At 47.6% G+C, this 21,084-nt stretch overlaps 3 protein-coding genes across 4 annotated transcripts in view; 1 reads left to right on the top strand and 2 right to left on the bottom strand.

The window, feature by feature from the left end:
* INTS4 (integrator complex subunit 4) overlaps positions 1 to 8,053 on the bottom strand; it is a 135,847-nt gene extending 127,794 nt beyond the window's left edge. The window contains exon 1 of the mRNA XM_082476777.1: positions 7,927 to 8,053. The gene's annotated coding sequence lies outside the window, so the exon portion shown is untranslated. The remainder of the gene's footprint in view (positions 1 to 7,926) is intronic.
* KCTD14 (potassium channel tetramerization domain containing 14) lies at positions 1,600 to 8,060 on the bottom strand. 2 transcript variants are annotated; one of them, XM_082410385.1, is made up of 3 exons: positions 7,927 to 8,060; positions 2,623 to 3,207; positions 1,600 to 1,825 (listed from the first exon to the last, which is right to left on the bottom strand). In XM_082410385.1, exons 1-3 carry the CDS (start codon positions 7,996 to 7,998, stop codon positions 1,820 to 1,822), a joined length of 663 nt encoding a protein of 220 aa, XP_082266511.1. In that variant the 5' UTR covers positions 7,999 to 8,060; the 3' UTR covers positions 1,600 to 1,819. The 2 variants fall into 2 exon arrangements, with proteins under 2 accessions (XP_082266511.1, XP_082266510.1); XM_082410384.1 differs by having other exon boundaries at positions 1,600 to 3,207.
* The window catches only part of THRSP (thyroid hormone responsive), a gene marked incomplete at its 3' end in the record, with an annotated part of 36,626 nt that continues 22,939 nt past the window's right edge, over positions 7,398 to 21,084 (top strand). Inside the window, 4 exon segments of the mRNA XM_082476776.1 lie at positions 7,398 to 7,757; positions 8,232 to 8,331; positions 10,442 to 10,541; positions 19,518 to 19,637.

Genomic DNA, 21,084 nt, shown 5'->3' with positions numbered 1-21,084 from the left:
TCTTAATTGTATTATGGATTGGGAGTGGGGGGCGGGGGTACTGGAATTGCTTTCGTTTAATAAAATAGTTTGGTAAATTGCTAAGGAAGAGAGTCAGATCCAAAGGGATGCAGGCTAGAACCAGAGCGATAAAAGAGGTAGCTAAACTGGAACATGGCCTTTTGGCAAATGACAAGAACACAAGGGGGCTGGTGGAAATTTGGCATGCCTCGAAAGCCTCATTTTGGAACTGGCACACTGTCACTTCCACACGTATACCATTGGCCAGATTAAGTCATGAGGCCAAGCACGAACTCAGTGGGGTGGGGAAGATTACTCCCACCTACAGAGAAGCATGGCAGGAATAGAGAGGGAAGAAAGAATAGGACACAAATACAATCTACTAGTGAAAAGCCCCTAGTGATGGGGGTGACTAAGGCACTCTTAGGAAAAGATATGCCCAATATTCAATTTGAAGTTGTTGGCATTTCTGCGTGGTAAACTCCCCTTATTTGCCTGCATTTGCCACCGTCTGCTATGTGCACAAATAGCTGATGGGAGTGGCATTTGTAAAAATTAAGAAAAAGATCTGAGTGTTAACTCTGGGTAAGCATTGCGTAGAACAGCACAACAGGTTTAAGACATCTAGTTGATCCCTATGCTGAATGAATCTAGCAGAAACAGAGAACCAGAGCTGACCATAAGAAGACAAGCCCTCTGGGAATGTGCAGAAATCTTGGGGAGGACATTGATCTTTCCATAATTCATGAAACTGAGATTTTAAGCAATCCTATTTATTTATTTATTTAAATTTATTTATTTATTTATATTTATTTTTGGCTGTGTTGGGTCTTCGTTTCTGTGCGAGGGCTTTCTTTAGTTGTGACGAGCGGGGGCCACTCTTCATCGCGGTGCGCGGGCCTCTCACTGTCGCGGCCTCTCCCGTTGCCGAGCACAGGCTCCAGACACGCAGGCTCAGTAGTCGTGGCTCACGGGCTCAGTGGCTCCGCGGCATGTGGGATCTTCCCAGACCAGGGCTCGAACCCGTGTCCCCTGCATTAGCAGGCAGACTCTCAACCACTGCGCCACCAGGGAAGCCCTAAGCAATCCTATTTAGATCTTATGCAGCAGGGTATCTCCTTGGAATCAAATCTCAGAAGTGTAATTACTGATCAAAGGGTATGAACTTTTTTCAGGCTCTTGAGGAGTAACGTTGAATTGATTCATGATGTTAAGTTCAAATAGATATTCAGGATTTTTCCACTTTAAATTGTGAGCCATATTAAATACCAAAAAAAGAAAAAGAAAATATAGAACAAGCTTTGAAAATAAGAAAAAAATATACAAGCAGATGCAGTTACTGAATTAAAACGCTCACTGAAAATAACTATGTTCTGAGCAATTTTATGTTTAAATTTGAAATTCTCTGATTCAGTGTTAATTCCTTAAAGCTTCACAGTTAAACCTGACCTTCAGTCCCAGGGAACCCAGGATGGCTGGTAATCCTACTAGGTGGGGAACGGGGGCCATCTATCCCAGACCTGAACTTGGAGAAGGATGAATGTGTCCTCCTTAGAGTCACTTAATGTCTTTGGTTGAGAAGCAGAACCTGAGAGAGTCTCTTGTTTAAGTCGTTTATTGAGGATCTGTTCTCAGGTGAAGGGGAGGGAGGGAAGCAGGTTAAAGCAGAGAAAGACCACTAAGCAAGAATGTGGTGTTCAGTGAAGACTGACTTCAGCCTGATCCCACGAGGAGCTCTAGAACAGGAACTGCACCTCCGTGAGGTGAGGGATCAGTCTTCTGTACCTCCACACAAGCGAGACAGCAATTCTTTTCTTGATCAGATCTCAAAATTAAAGTGCATCAGAATTACCTGGAGAACTTCTTAAAACAGACTGCTGGGCCAACTCCCTGTTTCTGATTCAGTAGGTCTGAGGTAGGGCCTAGAGAATTTGTATTTCTAACAAGTTCCCAGGTATTGGGGATGCTGCCGGTCTAGGGACCACACTTTGAGAACTACTGCTCTAGATAAGAGGACACCTGTGAGGCTTTAGCAGCCAATACCCACAGCATCCAGGAAAGGAGAGCTGAGCGCCATCTACTCCAGGTATACTAACTTGGCATTTTCCTCATGAAGGCACACACCAGGGCTAGAAGATTGGACCACAAGCTGAGGCTGGGTAGATTACATTTTTAGGTCTGTCTAGATTCATGACATCCTATTATTTTCCTGTTGTCATCCCGCATCTCCAGCCAAAGCATTGTTGACACATTCCGATTCACCTCTGCCTTGCTATTGGACTTCAAGGGAAGGGTCTGGCAGGTACATGAGGCTTTAAAGAGGAAACAGCTGCACCTCTCTAGGCAAGTACAGTGGAGTCAGTTGCAATGAGTGGAAAGTCCTCAAAGGGGAAACACATATTTGGGGCAAGACTCAAGTAGACCACCTTGGAAGTTTTTGATGTCTGTTTGTTTTTAAAATTAAAGGAAGATGGCTTTGGAAGGCAACCTTTAATTTCTTAAGTCCCACCAGAGCCCGTAACAAACAGTCCCCGCCCCTGGGGATCACCACCAGCTGAAGCTGAAGGTATAGAAGTAGTCGGAGACCTTGGCCGGTAACGGACTGTTGTGTGAATAGCGTACCTGGTACCCTTGGGCCTCAATGTCCATGTTCATGCAGTCCAGGAGGTCCCTGATATCCAGGGCTGCCTTCCAAGGCCCGAATTTGACCACTGACCTCTTGTCCGCCTCCAGGGAGCGCAGGGCGTCCGCGCAGTTTGCGTCATCCTTTTCATTCTGTACCAGGCACACCAGAACACTAGAGCAGCGCGCCGCCACGGCCTCAGCACGCGCCAGGCGCACCATAAGCTCCAGGTTCTCACTGTAGCCTGGCACCTGCAGCAAAAACTGCTTCCGAGCTACCTGCTCACCAAAGATCTGTGGCATGTCCTCCAAGAGTTTGATTAAAGGCTTGATTTCGTAGAACTGAGCCTCACGGTACACCTCAGGGATGTGCTGTGTGGGCAGCTGCCCACTGCGCAGATATTCCAGGATGGGTCCAAAATAGGTGCCGCAGCGATCGATGAAGAAGCGTCCCTCCGCGTCCAGGCAGGCCTTGGCGGAGCTGGAGAACATCTCTGCCAGCTTTGAGCCTGGGAGTTTTCTCAGGGTGCCCAAGGTGGTGGTATAGAACTCACCCCCAACGTTCAGCTCCACTACAGGAGATTCCTGGGGGCACAAGAGGCAGAGTGAACCCACAGCGCCATCTCCAGGGAGCTCATGATTTATTCTAATCCAAAGAACAATACCCTACAGAATTTAGGGGAGCCATAACGATTGGCTTCAGCTTATTGGAATGTCCATCTTACTGAAGGGGGTTATATTTATGCTGTATAGCTACAGAGAGTAGGCATTTTAAAGAAGAAAAATATTTTAGTTTGATATAAGAATACCCATTCAAGCATTTAAATTTTCTCATTTAGGTCACAGAATATTAGTGGAAGCAAGTCACAGCGACAATACCTCTAAAGCGTGTGGCCTGTGGCAAGGTTTTTTCCCTCCCTAGGCCTCAGTTTCCTTGTTTATAAAGTGAGGATATGGGGACTTCCCTGGCGGTCCAGTGGTTAGGACTCTGCGCTTCCACTGCAGGGGACATGGGTTCAATCCCTGGTCGGGGAACTAAGATCCCGCATGCCATGTGGCATGGCCAAAAAATAAATAAATAAAATAAAATGAGGATATGGAGCTATTGTGAAGTCAAGAGTTCCTGACAGGGATGCTTAGATATAAGATACAGTAAAAAAAAAAAAAAAAGGGGGTGGTGGTGGTGTTGGGGGCAAAACATTTTCAACCTTTCAGAAAGGCTAAAGAAATCACACATGTATTCATTCAGGAATCATTTCTTTGGTACTTACTGTGTGTCCACATCCGTGCTGGGAGTGGGGATAAAAATTCTTATTTCATATAGAGCAGAAGTTCTGATTAGCAGTTGGCATGACTTTGATTAACAAATGTAATTTGATTGATGGGTATTTTTTCAAAATATGGGCCCATGGGATTAAATAACAGGAATATCCTTGGTGGTGACAAGGTTGGTAACACCAAATACAACAGGCGTAAAACTGCCTCATAAATGGTAAAGTATGGTGCAAATGTAAGTTAGATTTAGCTGTTCATCAGAATTTTTAGAGGCCTCTTCTCTAGATCAGACCTTGGGCTGAGCACTAAGGATGTGGGTGAGACCCATGTGATATCTGCCTGGAGATGCCCACAGGCGAGTGCAGAGAGGGACCTGGAAAGAGACTGAGAGTCGGGCTGCATCTGGGGAATGCTGCCACACAGACCTAACAAAAATACCAGAATACTCTATAGCGATTATTACACATGAGGTGATACACCGGTTGTTATCCTTACAAACCCAGCTTCCTGAACAACTTTCATCTTTTAAAATTCACTCACTCATTCAATAAAACATGTATGTGCCTATTTTGTGCCAGGTAGCTGGGACACAGTGAGGAACAAGCAGGACACAGAACCTCCCCTCACAGTCTAGTAACTGTGTAAAGTGCTTTACATACACTCTCTAACTCAACCCTCATAGTAATCCTATGATGAATGTATTAAATCCCCATTTTCCAGATGAAGAAACTAAGGCTTAAGGAGGTGAAGTTCAAGTTGCTTAAGACCAACCAGCTATTAAGCGATAATGTCGGGATTTGAACTCAGGTCTGATTTACCACTTAGTCATTACATAAATTAATTTTCAACCTTCAAACACCTCCACTCTTCAATCCCTATTCATCCAACAAAATGTAGGGAGGACCTATTCCACCCAAGCCTCCTCTGAAGCAGATGGACAGGACACGGTCCCTGCCCTTGAGGAGCTCATAGGGGAGAAAGGGAAACAGATGGCTTAAATGTGTAGGTGCTGAGGGGGAAGACTCAAAGGTAGAAGGGATTGGCTCTTTTTGTAGATGTGTGTTGGAGGTTGTCAGGGAAGGTTTCCTAAGGGATGTGATGGCTGCTGCTGTGGAAAAGATCTACAGTATTAGGGGGAAGGCTGGATTTCCAAACTGGAGACTCCACTACAGGTCATTACAGGGCCAGGGATAGAGACAGGACTCAGGAATGTCCTTCAGTCAGATTTAGGTGTGACTTCCTTTTCAACTTGTCTGCGGGCTCTACCTCTAAGATTAAAGTACTGGAATTAAGAGAACTCAAGGCAGCCAAATTGCTGGGGAGAACTGAGTTGCCATGGCAACAGCTCCTACCAAGGGACAGTTCTGCTAGCTGGAATGGAGAAGGGAGAAACGAGATTGCAGTCTGACGGCAGCCAAACAATACAGCCCTGAGAAAAATAAGCCCAGAACCTGTGACGCCCTCTTTCTCCCATAAACCTCAAGGCTCCTTGGCAAGGCTGTTTGATTAACCCTAAGGTGGCTCTGTAAAGCAGGCAGTTAAATGTGAATTTGCAGACTTTAACCCCTGAATGGATCGATGATGGACTCTCATCACTCCTGTACCACTGAGAGCTCTTAACGTCCCCACATCACAGGCGAGGAAAGCTCAGAAAGAGGGGTCACACAGCTAGGAGGTGAGGAAGTTGGAGCTGGGATCAAATCCGTATCAGTCTGACTTCAGGACAGTATGGATGACCTACCCCCACCCTCCCAACATCCAGTCGCACTGCTGCTAGTAATTAGCTATGTTTCTAGGGCGTCACACTTCCTTCTCTGGGCCTAAGCTTAGTCATCTATCAAATAGTGAGGCAAAATCGATGAAGAGAACTCTAAGACTCTCCAGCTTTGAAAGTTTAATGAATCCAATCACTTCAAATGTTGTTTCTGAAGCTCATTTCCAGATGCTACACAAAATAGTCCCCTGCCCTGATATTTGCAGTCCCATTTCTTTATCAACAAAGACCTGGGCCCTGTTCCCAAGCTTCCTAATTATGTCTCTTTTCCCTCCGTGTTTTCTAAAAACTCCAAATCTCTTTGGAAATCTCAGACCTCCTACCCATCCATAAATACTACTGTGTGTGTTTCTAACAGATAAAGGCTTCTTTTCCATCCCTCTTCTGGACCACCTGCCCTTCCTCATGGCCCCTCCTCCCCACCTGTTCTACCAGTCACCCTGCTGAAGCATTCCTGGGTGAGCAAGCCTGACCCAGGCCCTGTGTGCACAGGCTGGGGAAATGTGGTCTTTAGGAGGCTCTGCTGGGTACCAGGCTAGTGCTGGCCACGAGGACACAGGGATGAATCAGGCCCAGCTCTCATCCCACCAAACATTCATACATTTCCTTAGGTCACACTTAGTCTAGTCAGTGGAGGGACACCCCCATTCATATGTCTCCCAAGCCCAAGATCTCTCCCCACACCACAACTTTGACCTTTTCCCACTGTAGCCTATCTCAGTCATCTGAGCCAGAAACCTAGACTCTAATCTTGCATTCTGCTCCTGTCCTCAACCTCCCCCCACACAGGTAATCAGTCACCAAGTCCTGGCCATTATAAATGGCTGGTCAGTTCCATGGCTCCCGGCTCCCTCGAATATCCTCCTCCAATCCAATCTCTATTCTGAAACCAAAGCAGTTTCTCTGAAGCGAAAATCCGATCTGGTCACCACCTGCATTAAACACTTCAGTGATCCCACATTTCTTTACAGGTTAACTCGAGACTCCTTAACAAGGTTTACAAGGTCCTGTGCAACCCTGGCAATCAACTACCAGAGCCAACTACTGCTCCCCAACCCCAACCCATTCAGAGCAGGCTGGGCCCCACTGCCCCCAGGACTTCACTCATTTAACACCCCCAGTCCCTTCAGTCAGCCCACTCATCCTTCAAGTTAATTCCTCCGGGAATTTCCTGGATGGGTTGTCTCCTTTCATTTCAGAGGGCCATGTACTTCCCTTGTCATGGTAATTCTGTTCCTTCATCTGTATCCCCCACCAGACTGGAGGGAGGACTATCCCAGATTCATCTTTATGTTACCAGTACCTACTACAGTGCTCAGCACACCAGGGATGCTCCCTTAAGTGTCTGCTGAATTGAACTGCACTTACCCTCAGCACTGACTTACAGGAGCGCCTGGTATTCTAATAAAGGCCAATCTTGCCCTACTTGGCATCATGCACGGTGCTGGCTTCCTCCTTTGCCCGGTAATTAATTCAGACATTTATTGGGTACCTTGAGCGGCCCCTGCCTCTGAGCAGGTGACATTGTCAATAGCCAGGAACAATGAGGTTATCATCATCCTACTGAAAAGAGCCACAGTCGCCCCACTGCTGGATCTGCTTTCCCTTCCTACAAGTCTTCAGGATGGCACGTAGCCGGGGAGAGGTTAAATGTTCTGATCCTTGAGTGCTCTGGGCTTTTTCTTGATCCTCCCCCCAACCCCCCCGGTCCCCCCACCCAAGCCCTGGGAGGGAACGGGCAAGCAGGAGGACTCAGGACCCAGCCAGAGGTCAGGGACAGGCTAGAGAGGGTGGGTGTCCGGGGGGGGGTGAGGGAATGAATGATACTCTGGCCAGCCCTCAGTTGGGTCTACTCCCACCTGCAGGAGGGGAGGGGCAGGGGAAGAGGAGGGGCAGAGGAAGAGCAGTAGACTGGGGCAAGCCAGGGGACTGAGAGACGAGACGCAAAGAGAAGAAGGAGGAGACAAAGGCAGCCAAGCAGGAAAGAGGGCATAGAGGAATGGCTGGACTGAGCCGGAACCGGAACCGGAACCGGAACCGAGGCTGTGGCGCGGAAGGAGAGATCAAAGCGGCAGGAACTGACCAGGTGAAAAGAGAGCGCCTAGCCGCAGGCCGAGACGGGCGCGCCGGAAGCAGGGGAATTCAGACCCGCGGGGAGGGAAGGACGGGGGGGACCCTGGAAGGAGTGAAAGAAGGGAGAGGTGCGGGGCCGGAGCCGGCCGGGTCTTCTCGCCCGCCCCGGGCTTCGCACTCACCGTCTGCCGGCCCGCGGGGGTCACGGCCCGGCGCAACGGCCGGGAACCGGGCGCCGAGGTCAGGCTCATCATCCCGGCCCCGCAGGCGCTGGCGCTGCGCAGCCAGGCTGCCGCTCGCCGGTCCCGCACAGCCCGCCACGTGCGTGGTACTTGTGGCTGGCGGAAGTGCTCTTCGCTCCCGCCCCGGGGTGGGGGGAATCCGTACCCAGGGTGTGGTTAGAACCCTGATTGGGCTGGAGTTGGCGGCCTTGCGGTGAAACCTTAGGCTAGTCACTGTCCCTCTGTTGCCTGGTGTTGCGGGACAGCCAAATGGAGGAGGCAGAGGGAACTGACATTGACGACCTTGAGACTGTCTCCACTCACTACAGTCCTAGGGGTAAAGGATGAGCGACACCCACTTTACAGGTGAGAAGGGTGGGCCTCCAGGAGACAGGGCGGCCAGTTATTCACCTCAGATCAGCCGCTGAAAGTACAGAGCATGACCAGTGATGAGAAGAGCTAGGTACCTGTTGTGTGAGTTATTTTGCTTGTTAAAACATGATCCTTATGAAGGGGGGCATTACTGTTCTGTAGTATGGGCCTGCATAATGACCTTCCAGAGAGGACAGTATGGAAAGAGGAGGGGAAGAAGAGTAACCATACAGTGGAGAAAATGACAAACACAACTTCAGCCAGGTGATCAAGATCAACATCAGAAGTCATAAATCATGATGATAGTATGCATCCTTGATATGATGTGATGAAAATGGCACTTTGCCTCTGTGATCTTCCTCCCCAAAACCCATAACCCCAGTCTAATCATGGCAGTTCCTCAAAAAAAAAAAAAACACTAAAAGTAGAACTATTATATGATCCAGCAAATCTACTTCTGGTTACATATGCAGAAAATTAAAAGCAGGACCTCCAAGACATATTTGCACACCCATTTCATAGCAGCATTACTCACAGTAGCCAAGAGGTGGACTATCCATCAATGGATGAATGCATAAACAAAAGTGGGATATATGTACAATGGAATGCTATTCAGCCATAAAGAGGAAGGAAATCCTGTCACATGGTACAGCATGGATGACTCTTGAGGACATTAAGTGAAATAAGCCAGTAACAAAAAGACAAATACTGCATAATTCCACTTATATGAGATACCTAAAGTAGTCAAATTAATAGAAACAGGAAGTTGAATAGTGGTTACCAGGGGCTGGGGGGAGAGGGAAAAGGGGAATTGTTTAATGGGTAGAGAGTTTCAGTTTTACAAGATGAAAAAGTTCTGGAGATCTGTTTCACAGCAATGTAACACTCCTAAACTATACCCTTAAAAATGCTTAAGATATAAATTTCATCTTATGTGTTTTTTAACACAATTTTTTAAAAATATGACTTTTGGTCATAAACTAATGGTACAGAAACTTGGAAAATATAATAACAATAATAACCAGACAATATCCGGTGAAAAAAAAATAGAGCTTTGGAGTGTGACAACTGGGAATGGAACCCTAGACCTGTCATTTACCAGCTGTGTGATCATCCATCACTTCCCCTCTCAAAAGAGCCCAAATTTCCTCTTTGTAAAATACATGCAAATACTTACTTTCTGGGTTGTTGTGAGAATTAAATTAAGAGGAAAAAAATCTATCATGTTTCCCAAACTTCCCTGTTGCTAAGACTCTCTCAGAATGCTTGTTGAACATCATTCCGGAGCCCCACCTCCAGAGTACTAAAACCAAGTTACCAAGGAAGGGCCTGGGAACCTGCATATTTAACAAGCATCGTGTCATCTTGGAAATTTGGGAAAAACTAGAATGATGCATTTACTGGCCTAGGAAGGATGGGACTCAGTGCATGTCAGTGCCCATTCCCCCTGACTCTATGACACCACCCTTCCAACATCATCCCATCCAGCCGTGGATAACTTTCCAATCTCTTCTTCTTCCTCCCCATGTGGGTTGTCACCCCATTTAATGTTCACCCAAGAGTTACTGATACTGACCTTAGCTAGGGGTTGGGGGCTGCAGACACAGGTGCGCAAGACATGTCTTTGTTCCAAAGATATGAACACAAATAACTTTAATGAAAGAGTAAATGAGCATATGAAAATATGCTGGAAGTCCATGTTACTGGAAATCCTCCTACTAAAAAGCATCTCAAAATATTGAAAATACTGAATATATGTATGTCTATATGTCTGAGCTCTCAAGAAAGTCAAGGAACTGCTCTGAGATGTTTGAACACCAACTCCATGGACTTCCCTGGGATTATCTCCAACCCTGAGTAACCTAGAACTTTTATTTTCAGGGGAGAGAGAGTAGGAGACAAAGTCTGGGCCACTCCCAGGGTTGGATGTCAGATCAGAGACTATAAAAGGGTAAATTATTAAAAATCCACCACTCAAATGTGAATGCTGTGGAAACATCTGTCTCATTCCTCTGTTCTGGGTAGAGAAAAGTCTCCCCTGAAAAATTCTGGCAATAGGCTAGAGCTCAAATAGATCCAGGGTCCAAATATTCTTTTTTTTCAGGATCAACAAGAGCAACAACAACAAGGAACTTAATTTAAAACGGACCTGGATTGGTAATGCCCCAGATGTCTGACAAAGAAAATGAAAACCCTTCCTGGAGGTAAGTGCACAGTCAAACCAAGCCTCAAAGAATTCACACAGATAGCAGTCCAACAAATGCAAGCTCAGAATCAAAAGTCACACACCACAAAAGGACACAAGGTACAGTGAGCAAGAGTCAGTAGATCCACAAGCACCTCAAATACTGAGATTACTGGGTATAGAATATAAAATAAGTGTTTACTGTGCTTAAATAACTATAGAGAAGGGTGTATTTAAAACCTGAGTGAAGGGACTTCCCTGGTGGTCCAGTGGTTAAGACTTCGCCTTCCAATGCAGGGGGTGAGGGTTCGATCCCTGGTTGGGGAGCTAAGATCCCACATGCCTCGTGGCCAAAAAACCAAAACATAAAAAAAGAAGCAATATTGTAACAAATTCAATAAAGATGTTAAAAATGGTCCACATCAAAAAAAATCTTTAAAAAAAAAAAAAAAAAAAACCTGAGTGAAGACCAAGAAGATCTGATCAAAAATGACCAGGCAGGGCTTCCGTGGTGGCTCAGTGGTTAAGAATTCGCCTGCCAATGTAGGGGACACGGGTTTGAGCCCTGGTCCGGGAAGATCCCACATGCCGCAGAGCAGCTAAGCCCATGCGCCACAACTACTGAGCCTGCGCTCTAGAGCCCACGAGCCACAACTACTGAGCCCACGTGCCTAGAATCCGTGCTCTGCAACAAGGGAAGCCACCACAATGAGAAGCCCGCACACCGCAGTGAAGAGTAGCCCTTGCTCGCCATAACTAGAGAAAGCCCATGCACAGCAACAAAGACCCAGTGCAGCCAAAAATAAATAAATAAAATAAGTAAATTTATATTTAAAAAAATGACCAGGCAGATTTGAAAAAAGCCAAATAGAACTTCTAGAGATGAAAAATAAAATAATTGAAATGAAAAGTTACTGAAACTTACTAGGGGTTGAGAAAATGCAATCAAAGGAGCAATGTTGTACTATTTTTCATCCATCATTTTTGCAAATATTGAGAGGAATAACAATGTGCCAGAGGGGGTAAGGATGTAAGAAAAGAACTCCTCAAACTTCACTGATTGGAATGTGAACTGCTGTGATCTTTTTTGGAAAACAATACGGCCATAGCTACTAAAATTTTTTAAAAAAATACAGATATCATTTGACCCAATATTTCCACTTTTGAGAATCTATCGAATAGAACTAAAAGCACTTCTCTGAAAGGATATATGAACAAATATGTGTATTACTGTTTTGTTTGTGGTGGCAAAAATTAGAAATATAGAGGTATGGTTGAATAAACCATGGTTTGTCCATGGCATGGAATTGTATGCAGCTATTTAAAAGAGTGAGGTAGATCTACATCTGTTCACTCATCTATGATTTATTAAGCAATTAAAAATAAATATCAGAGCACTGTATACTATGGAAATTCAGTAAAGACATAAACCTTCTTATATAAATTTATATTTATGTGAGCGTATACTCAGAAAAGTGTAGAATGATACACAGTGGGTGTTACCATTGGTTATTCAGTAAGAATGGGATAGAAATGAAGAGGGGAAATTTTGATTAAGAAATGTTTTTCATAATACATGTTTGTATTATGTCACTAGTTGCAGTGAACATGAAAAAGTATAAAAGAGCAAAAGAAAGAAAAAGAAAAGGCAATAACATAACACAAGCAGAAGGCATTACAAGAGGAAGTTAGCTTTTCAGTTTGGGGGTCCTGGAAAGGCTTCGTGGAAGCGGTGGCACATAAGCTGGGTCTTGAAGGGGGGAGAGATTTGTTGAGAGAAGCCTGCGGGGGTTTCCTCCCAGCAGAGGGGTCAGCTGTGCCAAGAAAAGGAGGAAAATGAAAGGAAAATGATCATGTGTTGAACACCTGCACTGAACACAGACTCTTGTATCAATTCTTCCAAGCAGTTAGACTTACTGTACAGACGAGGGAACCGAGGCTCAGAGAAGTTCAGTGAATGGCAAAAAGCCACACAGCTGGTAATTGGCAGAACCAAGCTTAAACTGCATGTCTTTCTCACTCCAAAATTGTTTTTCTGTGACTGGAAAGAATTGCTTTGTATCTGGCTGCTATGATCTGAATGTTTGTGTCCCCCCAAAATTCATGTTGAAACCTAACCATCAATGTGATGATGTTAGGAGATGGGGCCTTTGGGAGGTGATTAAGTCATGAGGGTGAAGCCCTGAAGAATGGGATTAGTGCTCTTATAAAAAATGAGACCCCCAGAGAGCTCTCTAGCCCCTTCCTTCCACCGTATGAGGACATAGCAAGAAGATGGCCATCTATGAACCAGAAAGCAGGTTTCATCAGACACCGAATCTACCAACACCATGATCTTGCACTTCCTAACCTCCAGAACGGTGAGAAATATATGTTTGTTGTTTATAAACCACCCGATTTACAGTATTTTTGTTACAGCAGCCTGAGTAGATTAAGACACTGGGCAAAGTGTGTACCTTGAACATTATGACTTGCAGATGGGATTGAGCCATGGGGAGGCAGCTGTGATCTCCTCAAAGCAGGTGTCCCTGCCCGCTGCATCCGGGTTAGGGAGCCTCCCGTGGGCCGGCTCCACACGGCACGTGTTCCCCCTTGCATTGTCTGGCTCCTCCCAGAGGGTTGATCAGCTGCATGGGCCAGGATGATTCCATGGGGAGGCTGAGTTCTGAAGGGTCATCACCCCAGAAAGGAGTGCTGGACAGCTGGAGGGACACTGGGCACTTCTGACAGCACCAAGAACCCTGGGCCCCATTTCCTGTTTCTCCCCCAGCTCCAGCTGCCCTGAAACAACCTGCACTCCTATGCTTTCTTGCTTTTGTTTATGCTGTTCCTTGTGCTCAAAATGCCTTTCCCTACCAGCTCCTTCTCTCTGGAAAACTCCTACACAGCTTTCAAGACCCAGGTCAAATGGCCCTCTTCTTCCTTTTATATCCATTAGCACATTTGACCCTCACCATTCAAAATAGGAATTAGCACCTCCATTTTATGTATGAGGACCCCAAGGGTCCCAGAGATGAAGTGCCTCTTTCAGAGTCCTTCAGCACCGGGAGACAAGAGACCGACTGGGGTTCCAGTTTTGGCTCTACCATTCGTGTGTAACTTTGGCCAAGTCCGTGTCCCTCTCTGGGCCTCAATTCTTCACCTGTAACGTGGTGGGGGTTGGGATATTGTTTGAGATGGTCTCTGGGAAACTGTCTGGCTTGATGCTATGGCAACAAAAGAATTCAAACAGTCCCTTGGTGTTGCCTAAAACTGGATCTTGTTTCCCTTTGGCCTGAATCCAAGAGCAAGCACTGCTTCCCTCTGCCCTCCTCCCACGCACCCTACTCTTTGTTCTTCTTCCTGAGACAAAGCTGCCAGCCCCTCTCCTCTCCAGGCTGCTGGGCTTTGGGCCAGCCAGCCAAGTGGCAGCTGGGACTCAGATGAAAGGGCCCTCAGAGGGCTGCCTGTGGCGGAGTGCCCAGCCGAGCCCAGCCCAGCCCAGGCCTGGCAGCCCTGGGCCCAGCTGTCGCTTGAAGCATCCTGCTACCACTCCCACACAAGGCTCCCTTTGTGAGTTCCACAGTGGGGGAGACCCCTGCCAACCCACAAGGACCCTCTTCCCTTCCCTCTGCTCCATGCCTGTTTGAGAAATATCCAGGTCTTTATAGAATGGTCCAGGACCGAACCAGACTGGTCTGACTTTGGGCCAGGTGCTTTGGAGAGTTTTGTTCCATTTCACCTTCAGAACAAATAGCGGGTAGTGCTATTCCCCTTTAGAGATGGGGGACATAGATACCTGAGGGCCTACTATGTGTCAATCGTGGCATCAGGTACCGGGATTTGGACAAGAGCATGTGTTTCTCCCTCCCTCCCTCCCTCTCTTTCTTCCTTCCTTTCTTTCTTTCCTTATTCCTTCCTGTCTTTCTTTTCCAAACACTCTCTAGGGGTGTTTCTTATTTCTTTTTTAAAAAAGAAGTCATGGGACTTCCCTGGTGGCGCAGTGGATAAGTCTCCGCACTCCTGATGCAGGGGGCCTGGGTTTGATCCCTGGTCAGGGAACTAGATCCCACATGCATGCCGCAACTAAGAGTCTGCATGCCACAACTAAGGAGCCCGCCTACTGCAACTAAGGCCCGGCACAACCAAATAAAAATAAATAAATAAATATAAAACTAAAACTTAAAAAAAATAAAAAAGAAGTCATGGGACTTCCCTGGCAGTCCAGTGGTTAGGACTCTGTGTTTCCACTGAATGGGGCGTGGGTTTGATCCCTGGTCAGGGAACTAAGATAACACAAGCCATGCGGCATGGCCAAAAAAATAAAATAAAATAAAAAATAAATTTAAAAAAATTAAAAAGAAGTCAGGTATGGAGGACAGATTGTGTGGCCTGGGTTTAAGTCCTGGCCTTGACATTAACTGCATGCTCTTGTGTAAAACCTTTTGCTACCTGTCAAGTGGGGTCACTAGGCTAGGTAATCTTCAGGTCCCTTTAGTGAGAGGTGGGAATGGGTGGCCCAGAGACATCTACATTTCCCCAACAGGCCACACTCAGAGGAGACTGCTCACCGTGGCCCCAGTAGCAATCCCTGTCACCCGAGTTTATGAGCACCCTGACATAAACTGTAGTGGGCATGTGTAGTGTTTCCACCCAGCTTCTATTCTCCTTCCTTCTTTATACAGAACTACAGTTTTCCTCTGGGGACCACCCCTCCTTTACTCTCTACTGCCACTCTCATCTTGCCACTACATACAGCTTGAGAATGAAGCTGACATATGAAGGCAAATAGAATTGAGAGACGAGATACCTGTTCCTGGCCATCATTTGAGCACTGATCAAGCTATGGCGAAGGCCCTACCCCTGGAGTTTCTAGTTAGGTGACCTGACGTTATTCCCTTTTGATGTAAGTCATTTTACTTTGGCTATATCTGTCACTTACATTCTAAAGGGGCCCGACGGTGGCGGGTTCTGTACTGTGTCTCTGCCAGTTGTCCCTCCAGATCCTCTCCACCCTTCCCCCCACCGGCTCTCCACCCTGGGAGGCTGATCCTAATGGGCTATAGGCACAGGCTCCCATGCCCTCCAGCTTCTGTCTGAATTTGGCCAACGCGAGGCCTAGCAGGAGGTCAGAGGGAAAGGGGAGGCTGAGATCAGACTCATTATTTCCTGGCCGTCTCCCTGCCCGGTCCCTGTAAGTCAGCTGCATCCCTCAGGCACCCGCTCCACACAGCTATTCTCTGTGGTTCTGGTAACCACTGTCTTCCTCACCCTTTTAAGTCCCCACAGTTAGCTGCCCTGAAGGACTGCACTATTTCTTGCTTCTCTCCCCAATCCCTGCCATATCTCTGTAGAGTCTTTTCATGAACCTCTCCTCGAACCCCCAGCTTGAGGAGGCACCTGTGTCCTGCCTCTGTGTGTTCTTGATAGTGTATGTACCGCGCATGCACGTGTGTGTGTGTTTGAATGTGTGCATGCGTCATCTCTGTGCCAGTCTCTCGACAATTAATCAAGAGCTAGTAGAGGAAGGGAACTGATTTTTACTGAGAGACTCCAGGCAGGACACTTGATATACATAGTTGGGTTTCATCGTCACAATTCTGTAAAATGAGTGTTTTTAGCCACATTTTATAGAAGATAAAACTGAGGCCTTAACTGGTAAAGGAACTCACCTAAAGTCCCACAGCTGAGTAAGTAGTGGACCCAAGATTTGAAACCCATCCACATCTGGCTCCTAAACCTGTGCCTTTTTGCCACTCTGGGTCCTGCTTTCCAAAATGCCTGGTTCATTCTCATCCTTTAGGTCTCAGCTTATGTGTGTCACCTCTCCCAAGAGGCCTTCCCTGACCACTCAACTGGAAGGAAGTCACCACTGATATTCTTTTTCATAATACATTGTGCTTCTCCTTCACGATGTGTATTTGTTTGTTTATTTAATGTCTGTCCCACTGCTTAGATTCTAAGCTCCATGAGGGCAGCCAGTCTCCATACTTGTTTTGTTCACCACTCTCTTCCTAGTGCCTAGCACAGCTGCCTGCTCTATACCAGGCCCCAGATAAATATTTGTTAAATGAAAAAAGGGCTAAGAAAAGGAGCAAGCATTTATTAAGGGCCTACCCAATGTCAGGCATTTTATGTGTTTTTTTCTCGTTGTTTCTTCACAACTATCTTATGAGGCACAGGTTGTTGTCCCATTTTGCTGACCGAAGTTAGAGAGGGAATGTGACTTTTCCAAAGTCACACAGCCTAGAGCCGGGGTTCAAACGCAGGTCTCCCTGATGTCACAGCTGTGCTTGTCCCCCATGCCCCTCTGCCCTTGGCACAGGAGCTCACAGTGGGGCAAGGAGGAGGAGGCGCTGATCAGTGCAACTCACATGAATCATTCTTGGACAAACAAACGGCAGAGAGCAAATAGTGGCTGCTGCAGCCACTCCCCTGGGACCAACCATTCCTAGACCCTCCCAGCCCAGCCCGGAAGCAATCGTCTTTCCTGTTTGCCCTCAGGCTCTCAGCCCAGTCCTACCTGGTCTGTGATCTTCTCCAAACACCCTGTTGCTTGCCTTTCTTTGCAGGGCTGCCCATGGCTCACCAAGTTCCCAAGGGACGACCCTGAACTTCCGGGTGTGTGTTGTGTCCCGGAGCCCTGCCTGCAGGCCAGTTCACTTGTCAGTCAGGTGGCACCTGGGAGGATCTTTTCCTTCCTTCCTCCTTTGCTCTCAGACCCTGTCCACTTTCCTCTCTAAAACCATTGCTACCCAAATGGGGGGCTTCTGAGACCCTGAGTAATGTTTTTTGTCTTGGCCTGGGTAATGGTTACACAGGTGTGTTTACATCTTGTGACAATTACTTGGGTGCATTCCTCTGTATTTAAGTTATACTTCAATTAAAAGTTTTTTTAAAAAAATCATTGCCACCCACTCTTGCCCCTGGCTCCCCCTACCAGACCAGCTGTGAAATAGGGATCATCTTTCCAGCTGTTCTCCCTGAATACTCCCCAACACATACCCAGAGATCCTTTTCTTTTTTTTCTTTCTTTTTTTTTTTAATTTATTTTTTATTTTTGGCTGCATTGGGTCTTCGTTGCTGCACGCGGGCTTTCTCTAGTTGCCGTGAGTGGGGGCTACTCTTCATTGCGGCGCGCGGGCTTCTCATTGCAGTGGCTTCTCTTGTTGCAGAGCATGGGCTCTAGGCACACGGACTTCAGTAGTTGGGGCACATGGCCTCAGTAGTTGTGGCTCGCGGGCTCTAGAGCGCAGGCTCGGTAGTTGTGGCGCACGGGCTTAGTTGCTCTTCAGCATGTGGCATCTCCCCGGACCAGGGCTCGAACCCGTGTCCCCTGCATTGGCAGGCAGATTCTTAACCACTGCTCCACCAGGGAAGTCCCACCCAGAGACCCTTTTCATCTAAGGGTTTCTGACTGAATCCTGCCCAGCAAAGATAGTATAGGTCAACATAGCTGACATGGGCAGTGCCCCAAGTCCTGGGACCTCTAGAGTCCTTGGGTTCCTGCTCCTGGTGGGCAGCTCCTCCCTCTCTGAGCCATCACTTGGAGCCCCAAAGGCCTCTCTCCGGCCTAGCCTGAGTGAGAGCTTGGATGCCCTCCCAACTCCTCCCCAGACCCTCTTTTTCAGGTCATGCTGGCAGCTGTTGGCTTGCAGGGCCAGTTTTCAGGTGCCCAGGCACCACGTGGGGCTGGTTACTGTTTACCCCTTGTCACTGAGAAGAGCATGTCCCATGGCCTATACTCAGGACCTCTGCCAGCTCATCCTCCTTGGGCTCCTGGAGAGGAATTAACTGCATCCCATCCACCTCCTCGTTCACTGGCTGCCCAGCCCCAGTGTGCAGACCCCAGTTGATGACCCCAGATGGACATCTTCTCACACAGCCCCAAGACACCCTAACCCAAGGAAGGGAGGGGCCCTGCCCACCAAGTCGGTGGTGGTAGCAGAACTTCCTGCAGCTGAACACAGTGAAAGTGTCAGACCAGGCTTCTGGTGGCCAGTAGCAGAGGCCAAGGCCAGCTCTTTAAACCAAAAGGAAATTTCCACGATTACCAGTGTTCCTAGGGGATGGGCACCAGGAGCTCAGGGGGCCCAGTGGCAGGAGCCTGACTGGGATTACACTGCAGAACTGAGTGGCTTCTGCTGCTGCGGTCACAGGCAGGCCCCTGGCTATACCAGGGGCAGGTAGAAGAAGCAGCCAATCATTTGGGCTTCTGCAGTGGGAGCAGGGACTAGGAGTTACCTACCCTGGCAAGACTTGAATGGGAATTTCCCCTAAAGGGAGAGCATGGGGCTAGTGGGGAAGGGGTAGAGTCTAGACATCACATCGCCAAAAACAGAAACAAAAACAAAACGACTATCTCTTAGCACAGGGTTGAACTGAACTTGGAGAAGACTTTGAGTTGGGCAGAGGCAATGCCACCCCCATTACACACATATCCACTAACAACATTTGAATCATACCTTTTCTTTTTTTTTTGGCCACACCCCACAGCATGTGGAACTTCCCCGACCAGGGATCAAACCTGCGTCCCCTGCAGTGGAGTCTTAACCACTGGACCACCAGGGAAATCCAAATCGTACCATTTTAAAGATTAATTTGAACATGTATGTATTTATTTTTTTTCATCTAGTATTGTGAGGATTTCTCCCATTTTATTAAGGGCTCTTCTATACACCATTTGTAACGGCTACATCACAGTGCGTTGTAAGAATGTATCATAAATCTATTAAGCCAGTGGTCCCCAACCTTTTTGGCACCAGGGACCGGTTTCGTGGAAGAGAGTTTTTCCACGGACATGGGTTGGGGGTTGTGGTTCAGGCGGTAATGCGAGCGATGGGGAGCGATGGGGAGCGACAGATAAGCTTCGCCTGCTCACCTCCTGCTGTGCAGTCCGGTTCCTAACAGGCCACGGACTGGTATCAGTCCGCGGCCTGGGGGTTGGGGACCCCTGTATGAAGCCACACTTCACTTCTGCCTTCTTTCTTTCTTTTTTCTCCTTTACTGTAACTAGCACCGCAAGGAGCGTCCTTCACAGCTGAGACACTGAGCAAGGAGTACGCACCTTTTCCGAGGATCTGTTCCCTGTTGCCAAATGACTAGGAAGGCTGTGCCCACCATCCAGGCACACAGGGTATGGCTGCTCCTTAGTGCGTTTTTGCCCCCGCTCAGAGTCTGACCCCCACCCACCAGCCCCCAGGGGGCTGCCGAGGCTGCAGGCGAGGTGGCTTATAGGCAGGGCCTGAGAACCAAGGCAGGCCACCTCCACCATCGGAGTCTTCCTGAGATCTGATGAGCATCTTTTTCTGGGGTGATCCAAAATACCAGCTAAGGAACTCACCCCACGTCCTGCTCCGTGTTGTCTTTTCTTTCTCCCGTCTTCTCTTCCTTCTTGCTTCCCCCTCCCTTTTCTCTCTCTCTTTCCTTTCTGTGTCTTCCCTCTAACTCTGGTCTTTTTGCTTTCCCTTCCTCTCTACTCTTTTTCCTTCACCTTTTAATTCCCCCCTGCCCCGGAATTCAGCCTTGTTTCTGTCTGTTTTCTCCTCTCCTCTCCTCTCTGTCCTCCACCCACCACTCCTGTTGTGTGAGTCATAATTTCCCCAGAGAGATAAGGCAGGCTTTTCCTTCATGGGCCTTGATTTAAATGAGGGGTGAGTTTGCCTCACACAAAAGGCAAAGCTATCAGATCACAAAATTGGGGGCTGCATGGTACACCAGGGTGACTCAGGGCTTCCAGGTTGGGAGACACACAATCCATCAAGGTTTCCTTAGAGGCTTTGTCACCCCAGGGGCCAGCACACTGTGCCCGATGACTCATCAGGGCAGCCTCGGTGTATTGGCAGCAGGCTGTGCGTAGGGACATCAGTTTATGATGTTGCTCCAGGGAGGAAACCCGCTCTCTGAGGGCGGATGCTGGGGACCCAGGAACACAGCAGATCCAGGCCCCATGGCCGTGTTTCTCATTGTGTGTTCTGCCATCACAATGATCAGGTAGGATTTTATAAAAATTCAGGTTGCTGGGCCCCTGTGCATTCTTATTAAACCAGAATATCTGGGAATGGGGGTCAGAAACCTTCATGCAAAATGTGATGCACAGGCTGATAAGTACCTGTTAGATTTTTGAATGCACACACCCTATGTCTCAGCAACCCCACTCCTCAACTTTCTGCATGAGGATATTTGTTGTAGCATTGTTTGTTATCCAAACTTGGGAACACCCTAAGTGTCTATTAGTAGAGAATGGTTAAATAGATGATAATGTTTCCTACTGTAGAGTAATATTCAGTCATTTTAAAAAAATGGGGCATTTGGGACTTCCCTGGTGCTCCAGTGGTTAAGACTCCATGCTCCCAATGCAGGGGGGGCCCAGGTTCAATCCCTCATCAGGGAACTAGATCCCGCATGCCACAACTAAAGATCCCACACACCACAACTAAAGATTCTGTATGCTGCAACTAAGACCCATGCAGCCAAATAGATAAATAATTTTTTTTTAAATGGGGAATTCATAGAGACAGAAAGTACATTAGAGGTTACCAGGGGTTATGAGGGGAGGGGCAGGGGAGCATGGAGAGTTATTG

Source organism: Balaenoptera physalus (genome assembly GCF_965194825.1).
Source record: "Balaenoptera physalus genome assembly, chromosome: 10".
Classification (NCBI taxonomy): domain Eukaryota; kingdom Metazoa; phylum Chordata; class Mammalia; order Artiodactyla; family Balaenopteridae; genus Balaenoptera; species Balaenoptera physalus.
This window is presented reverse-complemented; position numbering and strand designations above follow the sequence as displayed.

Bases quoted from the DNA above. Each gene is read 5' to 3' on its own strand.
- KCTD14 (XM_082410384.1), bottom strand. From the start codon at position 7,998: ATGATGAGCCTGACCTCGGCGCCCGGTTCCCGGCCGTTGCGCCGGGCC. The intron at 3,208-7,926 runs GTGAGTGCGAAG...TTGTGCCCCCAG, and splicing joins CCCCCGCGGGCCGGCAGACG to GAATCTCCTGTAGTGGAGCT.